The sequence below is a fragment of the Neodiprion pinetum genome, chromosome 6 (genome assembly GCF_021155775.2).
Source record: "Neodiprion pinetum isolate iyNeoPine1 chromosome 6, iyNeoPine1.2, whole genome shotgun sequence".
Lineage (NCBI taxonomy): Eukaryota > Metazoa > Arthropoda > Insecta > Hymenoptera > Diprionidae > Neodiprion > Neodiprion pinetum.
Window position 1 is genome coordinate 29,534,400 of NC_060237.1, and position 21,848 is coordinate 29,556,247.

General features: G+C 41.0%; 1 protein-coding gene across 3 annotated transcripts in view; it reads right to left on the minus strand.

The window, feature by feature from the left end:
• The window catches only part of LOC124220972 (transmembrane protein 230), a 45,021-nt gene that overhangs the window by 6,088 nt on the left and 17,085 nt on the right, over positions 1 to 21,848 (minus strand). The window contains exons 1-2 of one of the 3 annotated variants that reach the window (XM_046630477.2): positions 20,907 to 21,239; positions 20,376 to 20,541 (exon numbers count right to left, since the gene is read on the minus strand). The exons of 1 other annotated variant lie outside the window; for it this stretch is intronic. In XM_046630477.2, the coding sequence (XP_046486433.1) occupies positions 20,376 to 20,397 (22 nt within the window). In that variant the 5' untranslated portion in view covers positions 20,398 to 20,541; positions 20,907 to 21,239. Of the gene's footprint in view, positions 1 to 20,375; positions 20,542 to 20,906; positions 21,240 to 21,848 lie in introns of those variants that run through there. One more of the 3 variants, XM_046630478.2, reaches the window with a different exon arrangement.

Here is a 21,848-nt window from a genome sequence, read left to right on the forward strand (position 1 = left end):
AGAGAAATTGAGAAGAAAAATACACCTGCTGAAAAATGTCGAAAATTCAGGTTTTCGTTTTTTGGCTGTAACTTTCGATGCGTTGATCGCAGCGTATTGGGACTGCGCCCAATCGATTTTTCTCGCAAAATTACGTCGGAATGGTGCCTGAAAGAATTGATTCCAGCACTTTTCAAAATCGCGAAAATTTTCGCCAAAAATACAAAGGGGTTAACCTTCCTTTTTTTTTGACCAAAAAATTTTTCGTCTCAGAATTGATTCGTATGACTCTTGCCCGACCAATTGGACCCCAAGGAACTCAGAAAACGCAGCGAAAAGAGCGTGGGATCAACAGGAGAGAAATTGAGAAGAAAAATACACCTGCTGAAAAATGTCGAAAATTCAGGTTCTCGTTTTTTGGCTGTAACTTCCGATGCGTTGATCGCAGCGTATTGGGACTGCGCCCAATCGATTTTTCTCGCAAAATTACGTCGGAATAGTGCCTGAAAGAATTGATTCCAGCACTTTTCAAAATCGCGAAAATTTTCGACAAAAATACAAAGGGGTTAACCTTCCGTTTTTTTTTACCAAAAAATTTTTCGTCTCAGAATTGATTCGTATGACTCTTGCCCGACCAATTGGACCCCAAGGAACTCAGAAAACGCAGCGAAAAGAGCGTGGGATCAACAGGAGAGAAATTGAGGAGAAAAATACACCTGCTGAAAAATGTCGAAAATTCAGGTTCTCGTTTTTTGGCTGTAACTTTCGATGCGTTGATCGCAGCGTATTGGGACTGCGCCCAATCGATTTTTCTCGCAAAATTACGTCGGAATGGTGCCTGAAAGAATTGATTCCAGCACTTTTCAAAATCGCGAAAATTTTCGCAAAAAATACAAAGGGGTTAACCTTCCTTTTTTTTTGACCAAAAAATTTTTCGTCTCAGAATTGATTCGTATGACTCTTGCCCGACCAATTGGACCCCAAGGAACTCAGAAAACGCAGCGAAAAGAGCGTGAGATCAACAGGAGAGAAATTGAGAAGAAAAATACACCTGCTGAAAAATGTCGAAAATTCAGGTTTTCGTTTTTTGGCTGTAACTTTCGATGCGTTGATCGCAGCGTATTGGGACTGCGCCCAATCGATTTTTCTCGCAAAATTACGTCGGAATAGTGCCTGAAAGAATTGATTCCAGCACTTTTCAAAATCGCGAAAATTTTCGCCAAAAATACAAAGGGGTTAACCTTCCTTTTTTTTTGACCAAAAAATTTTTCGTCTCAGAATTGATTCGTATGACTCTTGCCCGACCAATTGGACCCCAAGGAACTCAGAAAACGCAGCGAAAAGAGCGTGGGATCAACAGGAGAGAAATCGAGAAGAAAAATACACCTGCTGAAAAATGTCGAAAATTCAGGTTTTCGTTTTTTGGCTGTAACTTTCGATGCGTTGATCGCAGCGTAATGGGACTGCGCCCAATCGATTTTTCTCGCAAAATTACGTCGGAATGGTGCCTAAAAGAATTGATTCCAGCACTTTTCAAAATCGCGAAAATTTTCGCCAAAAATACAAAGGGGTTAACCTTCCGTTTTTTTTGACCAAAAAATTTTTCGTCTCAGAATTGATTCGTATGACTCTTGCCCGACCAATTGGACCCCAAGGAACTCAGAAAACGCAGCGAAAAGAGCGTGGGATCAACAGGAGAGAAATTGAGGAGAAAAATACACCTGCTGAAAAATGTCGAAAATTCAGGTTTTCGTTTTTTGGCTGTAACTTTCGATGCGTTGATCGGAGCGTATTGGGACTGCGCCCAATCGATTTTTCTCGCAAAATTACGTCGGAATAGTGCCTGAAAGAATTGATTCCAGCACTTTTCAAAATCGCGAAAATTTTCGCCAAAAATACAAAGGGGTTAACCTTCCGTTTTTTTTGACCAAAAAATTTTTCGTCTCAGAATTGATTCGTATGACTCTTGCCCGACCAATTGGACCCCAAGGAACTCAGAAAACGCAGCGAAAAGAGCGTGGGATCAACAGGAGAGAAATTGAGAAGAAAAATACACCTGCTGAAAAATGTCGAAAATTCAGGTTTTCGTTTTTTGGCTGTAACTTTCGATGCGTTGATCGCAGCGTATTGGGACTGCGCCCAATCGATTTTTCTCGCAAAATTACGTCGGAATGGTGCCTGAAAGAATTGATTCCAGCACTTTTCAAAATCGCGAAAATTTTCGCCAAAAATACAAAGGGGTTAACCTTCCTTTTTTTTTGACCAAAAAATTTTTCGTCTCAGAATTGATTCGTATGACTCTTGCCCGACCAATTGGACCCCAAGGAACTCAGAAAACGCAGCGAAAAGAGCGTGGGATCAACAGGAGAGAAATCGAGAAGAAAAATACACCTGCTGAAAAATGTCGAAAATTCAGGTTTTCGTTTTTTGGCTGTAACTTTCGATGCGTTGATCGCAGCGTAATGGGACTGCGCCCAATCGATTTTTCTCGCAAAATTACGTCGGAATGGTGCCTAAAAGAATTGATTCCAGCACTTTTCAAAATCGCGAAAATTTTCGCCAAAAATACAAAGGGGTTAACCTTCCGTTTTTTTTGACCAAAAAATTTTTCGTCTCAGAATTGATTCGTATGACTCTTGCCCGACCAATTGGACCCCAAGGAACTCAGAAAACGCAGCGAAAAGAGCGTGGGATCAACAGGAGAGAAATTGAGGAGAAAAATACACCTGCTGAAAAATGTCGAAAATTCAGGTTTTCGTTTTTTGGCTGTAACTTTCGATGCGTTGATCGCAGCGTATTGGGACTGCGCCCAATCGATTTTTCTCGCAAAATTACGTCGGAATAGTGCCTGAATGAATTGATTCCAGCACTTTTCAAAATCGCGAAACTTTTCGCCAAAAATACAAAGGGGTTAACCTTCCGTTTTTTTTGACCAAAAAATTTTTCGTCTCAGAATTGATTCGTATGACTCTTGCCCGACCAATTGGACCCCAAGGAACTCAGAAAACGCAGCGAAAAGAGCGTGAGATCAACAGGAGAGAAATTGAGAAGAAAAATACACCTGCTGAAAAATGTCGAAAATTCAGGTTTTCGTTTTTTGGCTGTAACTTTCGATGCGTTGATCGCAGCGTATTGGGACTGCGCCCAATCGATTTTTCTCGCAAAATTACGTCGGAATAGTGCCGGAAAGAATTGATTCCAGCACTTTTCAAAATCGCGAAAATTTTCGCCAAAAATACAAAGGGGTTAACCTTCCGTTTTTTTTGACCAAAAAATTTTTCGTCTCAGAATTGATTCGTATGACTCTTGCCCGACCAATTGGACCCCAAGGAACTCAGAAAACGCAGCGAAAAGAGCGTGAGATCAACAGGAGAGAAATTGAGAAGAAAAATACACCTGCTGAAAAATGTCGAAAATTCAGGTTTTCGTTTTTTGGCTGTAACTTTCGATGCGTTGATCGCAGCGTATTGGGACTGCGCCCAATCGATTTTTCTCGCAAAATTACGTCGGAATAGTGCCTGAAAGAATTGATTCCAGCACTTTTCAAAATCGCGAAAATTTTCGCCAAAAATACAAAGGGGTTAACCTTCCTTTTTTTTTGACCAAAAAATTTTTCGTCTCAGAATTAATTCGTATGACTCTTGCCCGACCAATTGGACCCCAAGGAACTCAGAAAACGCAGCGAAAAGAGCGTGGGATCAACAGGAGAGAAATCGAGAAGAAAAATACACCTGCTGAAAAATGTCGAAAATTCAGGTTTTCGTTTTTTGGCTGTAACTTTCGATGCGTTGATCGCAGCGTAATGGGACTGCGCCCAATCGATTTTTCTCGCAAAATTACGTCGGAATGGTGCCTAAAAGAATTGATTCCAGCACTTTTCAAAATCGCGAAAATTTTCGCCAAAAATACAAAGGGGTTAACCTTCCGTTTTTTTTGACCAAAAAATTTTTCGTCTCAGAATTGATTCGTATGACTCTTGCCCGACCAATTGGACCCCAAGGAACTCAGAAAACGCAGCGAAAAGAGCGTGGGATCAACAGGAGAGAAATTGAGGAGAAAAATACACCTGCTGAAAAATGTCGAAAATTCAGGTTTTCGTTTTTTGGCTGTAACTTTCGATGCGTTGATCGCAGCGTATTGGGACTGCGCCCAATCGATTTTTCTCGCAAAATTACGTCGGAATAGTGCCTGAATGAATTGATTCCAGCACTTTTCAAAATCGCGAAACTTTTCGCCAAAAATACAAAGGGGTTAACCTTCCGTTTTTTTTGACCAAAAAATTTTTCGTCTCAGAATTGATTCGTATGACTCTTGCCCGACCAATTGGACCCCAAGGAACTCAGAAAACGCAGCGAAAAGAGCGTGAGATCAACAGGAGAGAAATTGAGAAGAAAAATACACCTGCTGAAAAATGTCGAAAATTCAGGTTTTCGTTTTTTGGCTGTAACTTTCGATGCGTTGATCGCAGCGTATTGGGACTGCGCCCAATCGATTTTTCTCGCAAAATTACGTCGGAATAGTGCCGGAAAGAATTGATTCCAGCACTTTTCAAAATCGCGAAAATTTTCGCCAAAAATACAAAGGGGTTAACCTTCCGTTTTTTTTGACCAAAAAATTTTTCGTCTCAGAATTGATTCGTATGACTCTTGCCCGACCAATTGGACCCCAAGGAACTCAGAAAACGCAGCGAAAAGAGCGTGAGATCAACAGGAGAGAAATTGAGGAGAAAAATACACCTGCTGAAAAATGTCGAAAATTCAGGTTTTCGTTTTTTGGCTGTAACTTTCGATGCGTTGATCGCAGCGTATTGGGACTGCGCCCAATCGATTTTTCTCGCAAAATTACGTCGGAATAGTGCCCAAAAGAATTGATTCCAGCACTTTTCAAAATCGCGAAAATTTTCGCCAAAAATACAAAGGGGTTAACCTTCCTTTTTTTTTGACCAAAAAATTTTTCGTCTCAGAATTGATTCGTATGACTCTTGCCCGTCCAATTGGACCCCAAGGAACTCAGAAAACGCAGCGAAAAGAGCGTGAGATCAACAGGAGAGAAATTGAGAAGAAAAATACACCTGCTGAAAAATGTCGAAAATTCAGGTTTTCGTTTTTTGGCTGTAACTTTCGATGCGTTGATCGCAGCGTATTGGGACTGCGCCCAATCGATTTTTCTCGCAAAATTACGTCGGAATAGTGCCTGAAAGAATTAATTCCAGCACTTTTCAAAATCGCGAAAATTTTCGCCAAAAATACAAAGGGGTTAACCTTCCTTTTTTTTTGACCAAAAAATTTTTCGTCTCAGAATTGATTCGTATGACTCTTGCCCGACCAATTGGACCCCAAGGAACTTAGAAAACGCAGCGAAAAGAGCGTGGGATCAACAGGAGAGAAATTGAGGAGAAAAATACACCTGCTGAAAAATGTCGAAAATTCAGGTTTTCGTTTTTTGGCTGTAACTTTCGATGCGTTGATCGCAGCGTATTGGGACTGCGCCCAATCGATTTTTCTCGCAAAATTACGTCGGAATAGTGCCGGAAAGAATTGATTCCAGCACTTTTCAAAATCGCGAAACTTTTCGCCAAAAATACAAAGGGGTTAACCTTCCGTTTTTTTTGACCAAAAAATTTTTCGTCTCAGAATTGATTCGTATGACTCTTGCCCGACCAATTGGACCCCAAGGAACTCAGAAAACGCAGCGAAAAGAGCGTGAGATCAACAGGAGAGAAATTGAGAAGAAAAATACACCTGCTGAAAAATGTCGAAAATTCAGGTTTTCGTTTTTTGGCTGTAACTTTCGATGCGTTGATCGCAGCGTATTGGGACTGCGCCCAATCGATTTTTCTCGCAAAATTACGTCGGAATAGTGCCGGAAAGAATTGATTCCAGCACTTTTCAAAATCGCGAAAATTTTCGCCAAAAATACAAAGGGGTTAACCTTCCGTTTTTTTTGACCAAAAAATTTTTCGTCTCAGAATTGATTCGTATGACTCTTGCCCGACCAATTGGACCCCAAGGAACTCAGAAAACGCAGCGAAAAGAGCGTGAGATCAACAGGAGAGAAATTGAGGAGAAAAATACACCTGCTGAAAAATGTCGAAAATTCAGGTTTTCGTTTTTTGGCTGTAACTTTCGATGCGTTGATCGCAGCGTATTGGGACTGCGCCCAATCGATTTTTCTCGCAAAATTACGTCGGAATAGTGCCCAAAAGAATTGATTCCAGCACTTTTCAAAATCGCGAAAATTTTCGCCAAAAATACAAAGGGGTTAACCTTCCTTTTTTTTTGACCAAAAAATTTTTCGTCTCAGAATTGATTCGTATGACTCTTGCCCGTCCAATTGGACCCCAAGGAACTCAGAAAACGCAGCGAAAAGAGCGTGAGATCAACAGGAGAGAAATTGAGAAGAAAAATACACCTGCTGAAAAATGTCGAAAATTCAGGTTTTCGTTTTTTGGCTGTAACTTTCGATGCGTTGATCGCAGCGTATTGGGACTGCGCCCAATCGATTTTTCTCGCAAAATTACGTCGGAATAGTGCCTGAAAGAATTAATTCCAGCACTTTTCAAAATCGCGAAAATTTTCGCCAAAAATACAAAGGGGTTAACCTTCCTTTTTTTTTGACCAAAAAATTTTTCGTCTCAGAATTGATTCGTATGACTCTTGCCCGACCAATTGGACCCCAAGGAACTTAGAAAACGCAGCGAAAAGAGCGTGGGATCAACAGGAGAGAAATTGAGGAGAAAAATACACCTGCTGAAAAATGTCGAAAATTCAGGTTTTCGTTTTTTGGCTGTAACTTTCGATGCGTTGATCGCAGCGTATTGGGACTGCGCCCAATCGATTTTTCTCGCAAAATTACGTCGGAATGGTGCCTGAAAGAATTGATTCCAGCACTTTTCAAAATCGCGAAAATTTTCGCCAAAAATACAAAGGGGTTAACCTTCCTTTTTTTTTGACCAAAAAATTTTTCGTCTCAGAATTGATTCGTATGACTCTTGCCCGACCAATTGGACCCCAAGGAACTCAGAAAACGCAGCGAAAAGAGCGTGGGATCAACAGGAGAGAAATCGAGAAGAAAAATACACCTGCTGAAAAATGTCGAAAATTCAGGTTTTCGTTTTTTGGCTGTAACTTTCGATGCGTTGATCGCAGCGTAATGGGACTGCGCCCAATCGATTTTTCTCGCAAAATTACGTCGGAATGGTGCCTAAAAGAATTGATTCCAGCACTTTTCAAAATCGCGAAAATTTTCGCCAAAAATACAAAGGGGTTAACCTTCCGTTTTTTTTGACCAAAAAATTTTTCGTCTCAGAATTGATTCGTATGACTCTTGCCCGACCAATTGGACCCCAAGGAACTCAGAAAACGCAGCGAAAAGAGCGTGGGATCAACAGGAGAGAAATTGAGGAGAAAAATACACCTGCTGAAAAATGTCGAAAATTCAGGTTTTCGTTTTTTGGCTGTAACTTTCGATGCGTTGATCGCAGCGTATTGGGACTGCGCCCAATCGATTTTTCTCGCAAAATTACGTCGGAATAGTGCCTGAAAGAATTGATTCCAGCACTTTTCAAAATCGCGAAAATTTTCGCCAAAAATACAAAGGGGTTAACCTTCCGTTTTTTTTGACCAAAAAATTTTTCGTCTCAGAATTGATTCGTATGACTCTTGCCCGACCAATTGGACCCCAAGGAACTCAGAAAACGCAGCGAAAAGAGCGTGAGATCAACAGGAGAGAAATTGAGGAGAAAAATACACCTGCTGAAAAATGTCGAAAATTCAGGTTTTCGTTTTTTGGCTGTAACTTTCGATGCGTTGATCGCAGCGTATTGGGACTGCGCCCAATCGATTTTTCTCGCAAAATTACGTCGGAATAGTGCCTGAAAGAATTGATTCCAGCACTTTTCAAAATCGCGAAAATTTTCGCCAAAAATACAAAGGGGTTAACCTTCCGTTTTTTTTGACCAAAAAATTTTTCGTCTCAGAATTGATTCGTATGACTCTTGCCCGACCAATTGGACCCCAAGGAACTCAGAAAACGCAGCGAAAAGAGCGTGGGATCAACAGGAGAGAAATTGAGAAGAAAAATACACCTGCTGAAAAATGTCGAAAATTCAGGTTTTCGTTTTTTGGCTGTAACTTTCGATGCGTTGATCGCAGCGTATTGGGACTGCGCCCAATCGATTTTTCTCGCAAAATTACGTCGGAATGGTGCCTGAAAGAATTGATTCCAGCACTTTTCAAAATCGCGAAAATTTTCGCCAAAAATACAAAGGGGTTAACCTTCCTTTTTTTTTGACCAAAAAATTTTTCGTCTTAGAATTGATTCGTATGACTCTTGCCCGACCAATTGGACCCCAAGGAACTCAGAAAACGCAGCGAAAAGAGCGTGGGATCAACAGGAGAGAAATCGAGAAGAAAAATACACCTGCTGAAAAATGTCGAAAATTCAGGTTTTCGTTTTTTGGCTGTAACTTTCGATGCGTTGATCGCAGCGTAATGGGACTGCGCCCAATCGATTGTTCTCGCAAAATTACGTCGGAATGGTGCCTAAAAGAATTGATTCCAGCACTTTTCAAAATCGCGAAAATTTTCGCCAAAAATACAAAGGGGTTAACCTTCCGTTTTTTTTGACCAAAAAATTTTTCGTCTCAGAATTGATTCGTATGACTCTTGCCCGACCAATTGGACCCCAAGGAACTCAGAAAACGCAGCGAAAAGAGCGTGGGATCAACAGGAGAGAAATTGAGGAGAAAAATACACCTGCTGAAAAATGTCGAAAATTCAGGTTTTCGTTTTTTGGCTGTAACTTTCGATGCGTTGATCGCAGCGTATTGGGACTGCGCCCAATCGATTTTTCTCGCAAAATTACGTCGGAATAGTGCCTGAATGAATTGATTCCAGCACTTTTCAAAATCGCGAAACTTTTCGCCAAAAATACAAAGGGGTTAACCTTCCGTTTTTTTTGACCAAAAAATTTTTCGTCTCAGAATTGATTCGTATGACTCTTGCCCGACCAATTGGACCCCAAGGAACTCAGAAAACGCAGCGAAAAGAGCGTGAGATCAACAGGAGAGAAATTGAGAAGAAAAATACACCTGCTGAAAAATGTCGAAAATTCAGGTTTTCGTTTTTTGGCTGTAACTTTCGATGCGTTGATCGCAGCGTATTGGGACTGCGCCCAATCGATTTTTCTCGCAAAATTACGTCGGAATAGTGCCGGAAAGAATTGATTCCAGCACTTTTCAAAATCGCGAAAATTTTCGCCAAAAATACAAAGGGGTTAACCTTCCGTTTTTTTTGACCAAAAAATTTTTCGTCTCAGAATTGATTCGTATGACTCTTGCCCGACCAATTGGACCCCAAGGAACTCAGAAAACGCAGCGAAAAGAGCGTGAGATCAACAGGAGAGAAATTGAGAAGAAAAATACACCTGCTGAAAAATGTCGAAAATTCAGGTTTTCGTTTTTTGGCTGTAACTTTCGATGCGTTGATCGCAGCGTATTGGGACTGCGCCCAATCGATTTTTCTCGCAAAATTACGTCGGAATAGTGCCTGAAAGAATTGATTCCAGCACTTTTCAAAATCGCGAAAATTTTCGCCAAAAATACAAAGGGGTTAACCTTCCTTTTTTTTTGACCAAAAAATTTTTCGTCTCAGAATTAATTCGTATGACTCTTGCCCGACCAATTGGACCCCAAGGAACTCAGAAAACGCAGCGAAAAGAGCGTGGGATCAACAGGAGAGAAATCGAGAAGAAAAATACACCTGCTGAAAAATGTCGAAAATTCAGGTTTTCGTTTTTTGGCTGTAACTTTCGATGCGTTGATCGCAGCGTAATGGGACTGCGCCCAATCGATTTTTCTCGCAAAATTACGTCGGAATGGTGCCTAAAAGAATTGATTCCAGCACTTTTCAAAATCGCGAAAATTTTCGCCAAAAATACAAAGGGGTTAACCTTCCGTTTTTTTTGACCAAAAAATTTTTCGTCTCAGAATTGATTCGTATGACTCTTGCCCGACCAATTGGACCCCAAGGAACTCAGAAAACGCAGCGAAAAGAGCGTGGGATCAACAGGAGAGAAATTGAGGAGAAAAATACACCTGCTGAAAAATGTCGAAAATTCAGGTTTTCGTTTTTTGGCTGTAACTTTCGATGCGTTGATCGCAGCGTATTGGGACTGCGCCCAATCGATTTTTCTCGCAAAATTACGTCGGAATAGTGCCTGAATGAATTGATTCCAGCACTTTTCAAAATCGCGAAACTTTTCGCCAAAAATACAAAGGGGTTAACCTTCCGTTTTTTTTGACCAAAAAATTTTTCGTCTCAGAATTGATTCGTATGACTCTTGCCCGACCAATTGGACCCCAAGGAACTCAGAAAACGCAGCGAAAAGAGCGTGAGATCAACAGGAGAGAAATTGAGAAGAAAAATACACCTGCTGAAAAATGTCGAAAATTCAGGTTTTCGTTTTTTGGCTGTAACTTTCGATGCGTTGATCGCAGCGTATTGGGACTGCGCCCAATCGATTTTTCTCGCAAAATTACGTCGGAATAGTGCCGGAAAGAATTGATTCCAGCACTTTTCAAAATCGCGAAAATTTTCGCCAAAAATACAAAGGGGTTAACCTTCCGTTTTTTTTGACCAAAAAATTTTTCGTCTCAGAATTGATTCGTATGACTCTTGCCCGACCAATTGGACCCCAAGGAACTCAGAAAACGCAGCGAAAAGAGCGTGAGATCAACAGGAGAGAAATTGAGGAGAAAAATACACCTGCTGAAAAATGTCGAAAATTCAGGTTTTCGTTTTTTGGCTGTAACTTTCGATGCGTTGATCGCAGCGTATTGGGACTGCGCCCAATCGATTTTTCTCGCAAAATTACGTCGGAATAGTGCCCAAAAGAATTGATTCCAGCACTTTTCAAAATCGCGAAAATTTTCGCCAAAAATACAAAGGGGTTAACCTTCCTTTTTTTTTGACCAAAAAATTTTTCGTCTCAGAATTGATTCGTATGACTCTTGCCCGTCCAATTGGACCCCAAGGAACTCAGAAAACGCAGCGAAAAGAGCGTGAGATCAACAGGAGAGAAATTGAGAAGAAAAATACACCTGCTGAAAAATGTCGAAAATTCAGGTTTTCGTTTTTTGGCTGTAACTTTCGATGCGTTGATCGCAGCGTATTGGGACTGCGCCCAATCGATTTTTCTCGCAAAATTACGTCGGAATAGTGCCTGAAAGAATTAATTCCAGCACTTTTCAAAATCGCGAAAATTTTCGCCAAAAATACAAAGGGGTTAACCTTCCTTTTTTTTTGACCAAAAAATTTTTCGTCTCAGAATTGATTCGTATGACTCTTGCCCGACCAATTGGACCCCAAGGAACTTAGAAAACGCAGCGAAAAGAGCGTGGGATCAACAGGAGAGAAATTGAGGAGAAAAATACACCTGCTGAAAAATGTCGAAAATTCAGGTTTTCGTTTTTTGGCTGTAACTTTCGATGCGTTGATCGCAGCGTATTGGGACTGCGCCCAATCGATTTTTCTCGCAAAATTACGTCGGAATAGTGCCTGAAAGAATTGATTCCAGCACTTTTCAAAATCGCGAAAATTTTCGTCAAAAATACAAAGGGGTTAACCTTCCGTTTTTTTTGACCAAAAAATTTTTCGTCTCAGAATTGATTCGTATGACTCTTGCCCGACCAATTGGACCCCAAGGAACTCAGAAAACGCAGCGAAAAGAGCGTGAGATCAACAGGAGAGAAATTGAGGAGAAAAATACACCTGCTGAAAAATGTCGAAAATTCAGGTTTTCGTTTTTTGGCTGTAACTTTCGATGCGTTAATCGCAGCGTATTGGGACTGCGCCCAATCGATTTTTCTCGCAAAATTACGTCGGAATAGTGCCTGAAAGAATTGATTCCAGCACTTTTCAAAATCGCGAAAATTTTCGCCAAAAATACAAAGGGGTTAACCTTCCTTTTTTTTTGACCAAAAAATTTTTCGTCTCAGAATTGATTCGTATGACTCTTGCCCGACCAATTGGACCCCAAGGAACTCAGAAAACGCAGCGAAAAGAGCGTGAGATCAACAGAAGAGAAATTGAGAAGAAAAATACACCTGCTGAAAAATGTCGAAAATTCAGGTTTTCGTTTTTTGGCTGTAACTTTCGATGCGTTGATCGCAGCGTATTGGGACTGCGCCCAATCGATTTTTCTCGCAAAATTACGTCGGAATAGTGCCTGATAGAATTGATTCCAGCTCTTTTCACAATCGCGAAAATTTTCGCCAAAAATACAAAGGGGTTAACCTTCCTTTTTTTTTGACCAAAAAATTTTTCGTCTCAGAATTGATTCGTATGACTCTAGCCCGACCAATTGGACCCCAAGGAACTCAGAAAACGCAGCGAAAAGAGCGTGGGATCAACAGAAGAGAAATTGAGAAGAAAAATACACCTGCTGAAAAATGTCGAAAATTCAGGTTTTCGTTTTTTGGCTGTAACTTTCGATGCGTTGATCGCAGCGTATTGGGACTGCGCCCAATCGATTTTTCTCGCAAAATTACGTCGGAATAGTGCCTGATAGAATTGATTCCAGCTCTTCTCAAAATCGCGAAAATTTTCGCCAAAAATACAAAGGGGTTAACCTTCCTTTTTTTTTGACCAAAAAATTTTTCGTCTCAGAATTGATTCGTATGACTCTTGCCCGACCAATTGGACCCCAAGGAACTCAGAAAACGCAGCGAAAAGAGCGTGAGATCAACAGGAGAGAAATTGAGAAGAAAAATACACCTGCTGAAAAATGTCGAAAATTCAGGTTTTCGTTTTTTGGCTGTAACTTTCGATGCGTTGATCGCAGCGTATTGGGACTGCGCCCAATCGATTTTTCTCGCAAAATTACGTCGGAATAGTGCCTGAATGAATTGATTCCAGCACTTTTCAAAATCGCGAAACTTTTCGCCAAAAATACAAAGGGGTTAACCTTCCGTTTTTTTTGACCAAAAAATTTTTCGTCTCAGAATTGATTCGTATGACTCTTGCCCGACCAATTGGACCCCAAGGAACTCAGAAAACGCAGCGAAAAGAGCGTGAGATCAACAGGAGAGAAATTGAGAAGAAAAATACACCTGCTGAAAAATGTCGAAAATTCAGGTTTTCGTTTTTTGGCTGTAACTTTCGATGCGTTGATCGCAGCGTATTGGGACTGCGCCCAATCGATTTTTCTCGCAAAATTACGTCGGAATAGTGCCGGAAAGAATTGATTCCAGCACTTTTCAAAATCGCGAAAATTTTCGCCAAAAATACAAAGGGGTTAACCTTCCGTTTTTTTTGACCAAAAAATTTTTCGTCTCAGAATTGATTCGTATGACTCTTGCCCGACCAATTGGACCCCAAGGAACTCAGAAAACGCAGCGAAAAGAGCGTGAGATCAACAGGAGAGAAATTGAGGAGAAAAATACACCTGCTGAAAAATGTCGAAAATTCAGGTTTTCGTTTTTTGGCTGTAACTTTCGATGCGTTGATCGCAGCGTATTGGGACTGCGCCCAATCGATTTTTCTCGCAAAATTACGTCGGAATAGTGCCCAAAAGAATTGATTCCAGCACTTTTCAAAATCGCGAAAATTTTCGCCAAAAATACAAAGGGGTTAACCTTCCTTTTTTTTTGACCAAAAAATTTTTCGTCTCAGAATTGATTCGTATGACTCTTGCCCGTCCAATTGGACCCCAAGGAACTCAGAAAACGCAGCGAAAAGAGCGTGAGATCAACAGGAGAGAAATTGAGAAGAAAAATACACCTGCTGAAAAATGTCGAAAATTCAGGTTTTCGTTTTTTGGCTGTAACTTTCGATGCGTTGATCGCAGCGTATTGGGACTGCGCCCAATCGATTTTTCTCGCAAAATTACGTCGGAATAGTGCCTGAAAGAATTAATTCCAGCACTTTTCAAAATCGCGAAAATTTTCGCCAAAAATACAAAGGGGTTAACCTTCCTTTTTTTTTGACCAAAAAATTTTTCGTCTCAGAATTGATTCGTATGACTCTTGCCCGACCAATTGGACCCCAAGGAACTTAGAAAACGCAGCGAAAAGAGCGTGGGATCAACAGGAGAGAAATTGAGGAGAAAAATACACCTGCTGAAAAATGTCGAAAATTCAGGTTTTCGTTTTTTGGCTGTAACTTTCGATGCGTTGATCGCAGCGTATTGGGACTGCGCCCAATCGATTTTTCTCGCAAAATTACGTCGGAATAGTGCCTGAAAGAATTGATTCCAGCACTTTTCAAAATCGCGAAAATTTTCGTCAAAAATACAAAGGGGTTAACCTTCCGTTTTTTTTGACCAAAAAATTTTTCGTCTCAGAATTGATTCGTATGACTCTTGCCCGACCAATTGGACCCCAAGGAACTCAGAAAACGCAGCGAAAAGAGCGTGAGATCAACAGGAGAGAAATGGAGGAGAAAAATACACCTGCTGAAAAATGTCGAAAATTCAGGTTTTCGTTTTTTGGCTGTAACTTTCGATGCGTTAATCGCAGCGTATTGGGACTGCGCCCAATCGATTTTTCTCGCAAAATTACGTCGGAATAGTGCCTGAAAGAATTGATTCCAGCACTTTTCAAAATCGCGAAAATTTTCGCCAAAAATACAAAGGGGTTAACCTTCCTTTTTTTTTGACCAAAAAATTTTTCGTCTCAGAATTGATTCGTATGACTCTTGCCCGACCAATTGGACCCCAAGGAACTCAGAAAACGCAGCGAAAAGAGCGTGAGATCAACAGAAGAGAAATTGAGAAGAAAAATACACCTGCTGAAAAATGTCGAAAATTCAGGTTTTCGTTTTTTGGCTGTAACTTTCGATGCGTTGATCGCAGCGTATTGGGACTGCGCCCAATCGATTTTTCTCGCAAAATTACGTCGGAATAGTGCCTGATAGAATTGATTCCAGCTCTTTTCACAATCGCGAAAATTTTCGCCAAAAATACAAAGGGGTTAACCTTCCTTTTTTTTTGACCAAAAAATTTTTCGTCTCAGAATTGATTCGTATGACACTTGCCCGACCAATTGGACCCCAAGGAACTCAGAAAACGCAGCGAAAAGAGCGTGGGATCAACAGGAGAGAAATTGAGAAGAAAAATACACCTGCTGAAAAATGTCGAAAATTCAGGTTTTCGTTTTTTGGCTGTAACTTTCGATGCGTTGATCGCAGCGTATTGAGACTGCGCCCAATCGATTTTTCTCGCAAAATTACGTCGGAATAGTGCCTGAAAGAATTGATTCCAGCACTTTTCAAAATCGCGAAAATTTTCGCCAAAAATACAAAGGGGTTAACCTTCCTTTTTTTTTGACCAAAAAATTTTTCGTCTCAGAATTGATTCGTATGACTCTAGCCCGACCAATTGGACCCCAAGGAACTCAGAAAACGCAGCGAAAAGAGCGTGGGATCAACAGAAGAGAAATTGAGAAGAAAAATACACCTGCTGAAAAATGTCGAAAATTCAGGTTTTCGTTTTTTGGCTGTAACTTTCGATGCGTTGATCGCAGCGTATTGGGACTGCGCCCAATCGATTTTTCTCGCAAAATTACGTCGGAATAGTGCCTGATAGAATTGATTCCAGCTCTTCTCAAAATCGCGAAAATTTTCGCCAAAAATACAAAGGGGTTAACCTTCCTTTTTTTTTGACCAAAAAATTTTTCGTCTCAGAATTGATTCGTATGACTCTTGCCCGACCAATTGGACCCCAAGGAACTCAGAAAACGCAGCGAAAAGAGCGTGAGATCAACAGGAGAGAAATTGAGAAGAAAAATACACCTGCTGAAAAATGTCGAAAATTCAGGTTTTCGTTTTTTGGCTGTAACTTTCGATGCGTTGATCGCAGCGTATTGGGACTGCGCCCAATCGATTTTTCTCGCAAAATTACGTCGGAATAGTGCCTGAAAGAATTGATTCCAGCACTTTTCAAAATCGCGAAAATTTTCGCCAAAAATACAAAGGGGTTAACCTTCCTTTTTTTTTGACCAAAAAATTTTTCGTCTCAGAATTGATTCGTATGACTCTTGCCCGACCAATTGGACCCCAAGGAACTCAGAAAACGCAGCGAAAAGAGCGTGGGATCAACAGGAGAGAAATTGAGAAGAAAAATACGCCTGCTGAAAAATGTCGAAAATTCAGGTTTTCGTTTTTTGGCTGTAACTTTTGATGCGTTGATCGCAGCGTATTGGGACTGCGCCCAATCGATTTTTCTCGCAAAATTACGTCGGAATAGTGCCTGAAAGAATTGATTCCAGCACTTTTCAAAATCACGAAAATTTTCGCCAAAAATACGAAGGGGTTAACCTTCCTTTTTTTTTGACCAAAAAATTTTTCGTCTCAGAATTGATTCGTATGACTCTTGCCCGACCAATTGGACCCCAAGGAACTCAGAAAACGCAGCGAAAAGAGCGTGGGATCAACAGGAGAGAAATTGAGAAGAAAAATACACCTGCTGAAAAATGTCGAAAATTCAGGTTTTCGTTTTTTGGCTGTAACTTTTGATGCGTTGATCGCAGCGTATTGGGACTGCGCCCAATCGATTTTTCTCGCAAAATTACGTCGGAATAGTGCCTGAAAGAATTGATTCCAGCACTTTTCAAAATCACGAAAATTTTCGCCAAAAATACGAAGGGGTTAACCTTCCTTTTTTTTTGACCAAAAAATTTTTCGTCTCAGAATTGATTCGTATGACTCTTGCCCGACCAATTGGACCCCAAGGAACTCAGAAAACGCAGCGAAAAGAGCGTGAGATCAACAGGAGAGAAATTGAGAAGAAAAATACACCTGCTGAAAAATGTCGAAAATTCAGGTTTTCGTTTTTTGGCTGTAACTTTCGATGCGTTGATCGCAGCGTATTGAGACTGCGCCCAATCGATTTTTCTCGCAAAATTACGTCGGAATAGTGCCTGAAAGAATTGATTCCAGCACTTTTCAAAATCGCGAAAATTTTCGCCAAAAATACAAAGGGGTTAACCTTCCTTTTTTTTTGACCAAAAAATTTTTCGTCTCAGAATTGATTCGTATGACTCTTGCCCGACCAATTGGACCCCAAGGAACTCAGAAAACGCAGCGAAAAGAGCGTGGGATCAACAGAAGAGAAATTGAGAAGAAAAATACACCTGCTGAAAAATGTCGAAAATTCAGGTTTTCGTTTTTTGGCTGTAACTTTCGATGCGTTGATCGCAGCGTATTGGGACTGCGCCCAATCGATTTTTCTCGCAAAATTACGTCGGAATAGTGCCTGATAGAATTGATTCCAGCTCTTCTCAAAATCGCGAAAATTTTCGCCAAAAATACAAAGGGGTTAACCTTCCTTTTTTTTTGACCAAAAAATTTTTCGTCTCAGAATTGATTCGTATGACTCTTGCCCGACCAATTGGACCCCAAGGAACTCAGAAAACGCAGCGAAAAGAGCGTGAGATCAACAGGAGAGAAATTGAGAAGAAAAATACACCTGCTGAAAAATGTCGAAAATTCAGGTTTTCGTTTTTTGGCTGTAACTTTCGATGCGTTGATCGCAGCGTATTGGGACTGCGCCCAATCGATTTTTCTCGCAAAATTCCGTCGGAATAGTGCCTGAAAGAATTGATTCCAGCACTTTTCAAAATCGCGAAAATTTTCGCCAAAAATACAAAGGGGTTAACCTTCCTTTTTTTTTGACCAAAAAATTTTTCGTCTCAGAATTGATTCGTATGACTCTTGCCCGACCAATTGGACCCCAAGGAACTCAGAAAACGCAGCGAAAAGAGCGTGGGATCAACAGGAGAGAAATTGAGAAGAAAAATACACCTGCTGAAAAATGTCGAAAATTCAGGTTTTCGTTTTTTGGCTGTAACTTTCGATGCGTTGATCGCAGCGTATTGGGACTGCGCCCAATCGATTTTTCTCGCAAAATTACGTCGGAATAGTGCCTGAAAGAATTGATTCCAGCACTTTTCAAAATCGCGAAAATTTTCGCCAAAAATACAAAGGGGTTAACCTTCCTTTTTTTTTGACCAAAAAATTTTTCGTCTCAGAATTGATTCGTATGACTCTTGCCCGACCAATTGGACCCCAAGGAACTCAGAAAACGCAGCGAAAAGAGCGTAGGATCAACAGGAGAGAAATTGAGAAGAAAAATACACCTGCTGAAAAATGTCGAAAATTCAGGTTCTCGTTTTTTGGCTGTAACTTTCGATGCGTTGATCGCAGCGTATTGGGACTGCGCCCAATCGATTTTTCTCGCAAAATTACGTCGGAATAGTGCCTGAAAGAATTGATTCCAGCACTTTTCAAAATCGCGAAAATTTTCGCCAAAAATACAAAGGGGTTAACCTTCCGTTTTTTTTGACCAAAAAATTTTTCGTCTCAGAATTGATTCGTATGACTCTTGCCCGACCAATTGGACCCCAAGGAACTCAGAAAACGCAGCGAAAAGAGCGTGGGATCAACAGGAGAGAAATTGAGGAGAAAAATACACCTGCTGAAAAATGTCGAAAATTCAGGTTTTCGTTTTTTGGCTGTAACTTTCGATGCGTTGATCGCAGCGTATTGGGACTGCGCCCAATCGATTTTTCTCGCAAAATTACGTCGGAATAGTGCCTGAAAGAATTGATTCCAGCACTTTTCAAAATCGCGAAAATTTTCGCCAAAAATACAAAGGGGTTAACCTTCCTTTTTTTTTGACCAAAAAATTTTTCGTCTCAGAATTGATTCGTATGACTCTTGCCCGACCAATTGGACCCCAAGGAACTCAGAAAACGCAGCGAAAAGAGCGTGGGATCAACAGGAGAGAAATTGAGAAGAAAAATACACCTGCTGAAAAATGTCGAAAATTCAGGTTTTCGTTTTTTGGCTGTAACTTTCGATGCGTTGATCGCAGCGTATTGGGACTGCGCCCAATCGATTTTTCTCGCAAAATTACGTCGGAATAGTGCCTGAAAGAATTGATTCCAGCACTTTTCAAAATCGCGAAAATTTTCGCCAAAAATACAAAGGGGTTAACCTTCCGTTTTTTTTTACCAAAAAATTTTTCGTCTCAGAATTGATTCGTATGACTCTTGCCCGACCAATTGGACCCCAAGGAACTCAGAAAACGCAGCGAAAAGAGCGTGGGATCAACAGGAGAGAAATTGAGAAGAAAAATACACCTGCTGAAAAATGTCGAAAATTCAGGTTTTCGTTTTTTGGCTGTAACTTTTGATGCGTTGTTCGCAGCGTATTGGGACTGCGCCCAATCGATTTCTCTCGCAAAATTACGTCGGAATGGTGCCTGAAAGAATTGATTCCAGCACTTTTCAAAATCGCGAAAATTTTCGCCAAAAATACAAAGGGGTTAGTCTTACTTTCTTCTTCATTTTCGGGGCCAAAAATTTTATTGTCTCAGATTTGACTTGTATGACTCTGGTTCAACTAATTGGATTCTGCGGAATGCACAACATACTATGAAATACGCGTGGAGTCAACAGCAGAAAACCCACCAACGAAATCCTATGTTTCTGGACTGCAACTTTTGATTCTTTTGTTCTACCGTTAGAATCATTCTGCAAGATCCTCAAGTCCTCAGTTGGACCATCAAAAATCAAAAAAGAACCACTGCGACTTAGTATGATTATGATTCGCGGAAGTATAACAGGCCATTCTAGCAATTACTGGTATTGTGTCGGACCTACAAACGTTTTGAATGCAATATCACAATTGTATGTGATTCGTCATGAGAAACCAAATTAATCTTGTAATTTCGCTGGTCTATTGAATGCAGGGAACGAGCAAATTCTTCAAATCATTTATGACTTATATCACTTTAGTTACACACAATGCTGTACAATTGATCTTGAAACTCTGTAATAGGATCATGAAAGTCTGTTAAGCTGTACTTTCGCATTCCTTAATTACAACTTATTTCACTTTCGAACAACATTCTACCCATGTGAAATTGTTTTCATGCCAACTTAAGAGACAATCATAGTTTCAAGCCCTCAACCCTTTAATATCTCACTTATACATTTCAATTTTGTTCATCATGGAGACCAGTCATTCGAATTTGCTCTTATTTACGAGCTTGCTCGCAATCAACACACATACATCACGAAACGCATGCGCTCCGATTCACCCAATTACGCGCACTGTTGCACGAAATCATATTCGTTGCGCCCAATGTGGACTTCACATCAGATGAACTGTTTCGATGTATCTAAGTAGCAAAAGTCGAAACGCTGCTACGCCATAGACTGGTTTCTGCAATTATTTTACGTAAGTCTTTTTCCGTGGGATGTAATTCATTCTAATCTTTATTTGTACAGTATTATACTAATCAACAGGACAATTATTCAATAAGTGCCGTTGAAATGGTCAAATAAAAAAGGTAAGTGCGGCAATAGGCATTTTACAAGGTACTTCAGTTACCTGTACGCAACCACCTCCACATTCTGGGAAGTCCTTCGAAATAATCGAACCAACCAATCCGTTGGTCCCAGTCGTTACATCGAAGACGAAGCTGGTTTACATTAAAAGATAGGCTAACCGCTCTCCAAATTTCCTCTCATTTCCCTCCCCAGGATGCGTCAATTATCTGTGCACGCAAATCATTAGCATCAGTTATTAAAACCGCAGGATCTATTGTTCCGAAGACTTCAGGGTCAACATAAATTGATTTTGCTTTCAAATTTCCGTCCTGTGGATTGTAGGTATGAAAAATCAGAGTAGAACATTGAAATAAAAAAATAAAAATGTAGCTAGATGACATGAGGTGATAATTGCGCGCAATATATTTCACACCGTAAAGTGTCCGGAAATCTACATCGAATCGCAAGAGCATATAGAAATGAATAGGAAGAAAAAAAAAACGTCGTGTACGCGATTAAATTACAACGCATATTTTCTAAATTCAATAATTGTACACCAATGGAGATAACGTATACGACAAACTGGACTTACGTTTCTTTTATGAAAATCATGTTCCTCGGAGAATGTATAAAGTGGGGCAGAAAACGAGCCCTCGCGATGCTCAGGTGTTCCAGGTATCGATGTGGTGGGTGTATGAGGTTGAAAATGAGCTTGGCGGTACGCGATGAACAACCCTGCGGATAGGCGAGGCTAAACTCGTGGCTGACTGGCACCCCTGTTTTCGACGTGCGAAGGGCGGGGGGAAGGGTGGAGGCGGAGAAGGACGAGGATACACGGAAAGGGGTACAGAGGAGGTCGCGAAGCGAGACCGGAACGACGGAGGGCGTCCCGACGTCCACCTGCAAACGCCTGACACATCCCTCCGTCCACGCTGTACGTGCACACGACGAACATCGGCCGAACCCGGCGGCCAAATTTCACCCCCTCTCAGTTCCTCCCGTGGATTTCCTCCCCTCTCTCCTCTCTCCTCTCTCTCCTCTCTCCTCTCTGTCTCTCCCGCGGTTGTCAGGGGACCGGAGGCGAATCGATGCCCGAGGCCGGGAAAGAAGCTGCGAGCTTTACGCCGACCCACGCCGACGCCTGTGCCACTCCACGAGTCCGAAGGGGTGCGTAATATGCGTGTATGCACAGGTATTCACATTGCGATTCAATCCCGTATCGCGCAGGTGTTTACGCGAAATCCATTCCACGTGTATGTATAATATCTGTAATTTGCCTCGTATATCTGGACATCTCGGCAGGCTTCTTACACACATCGTCGCGCAGCAACCCTCGGCGATTTATCCTGTATGCCCCTTTGTCTCTTTGATACAAAATCGGGGGATTCGCATCCTCGTTAAATGATTATGTAGAGGTAAAAGCTGCTCTTGACAGCTCTATCAAGTGCCAGACAATTGAAATATCTACTGAACAGAATCGTTACTACGTCATCTGATTATTTGATATTGCAAATATTTGTCCAACACCGAAACT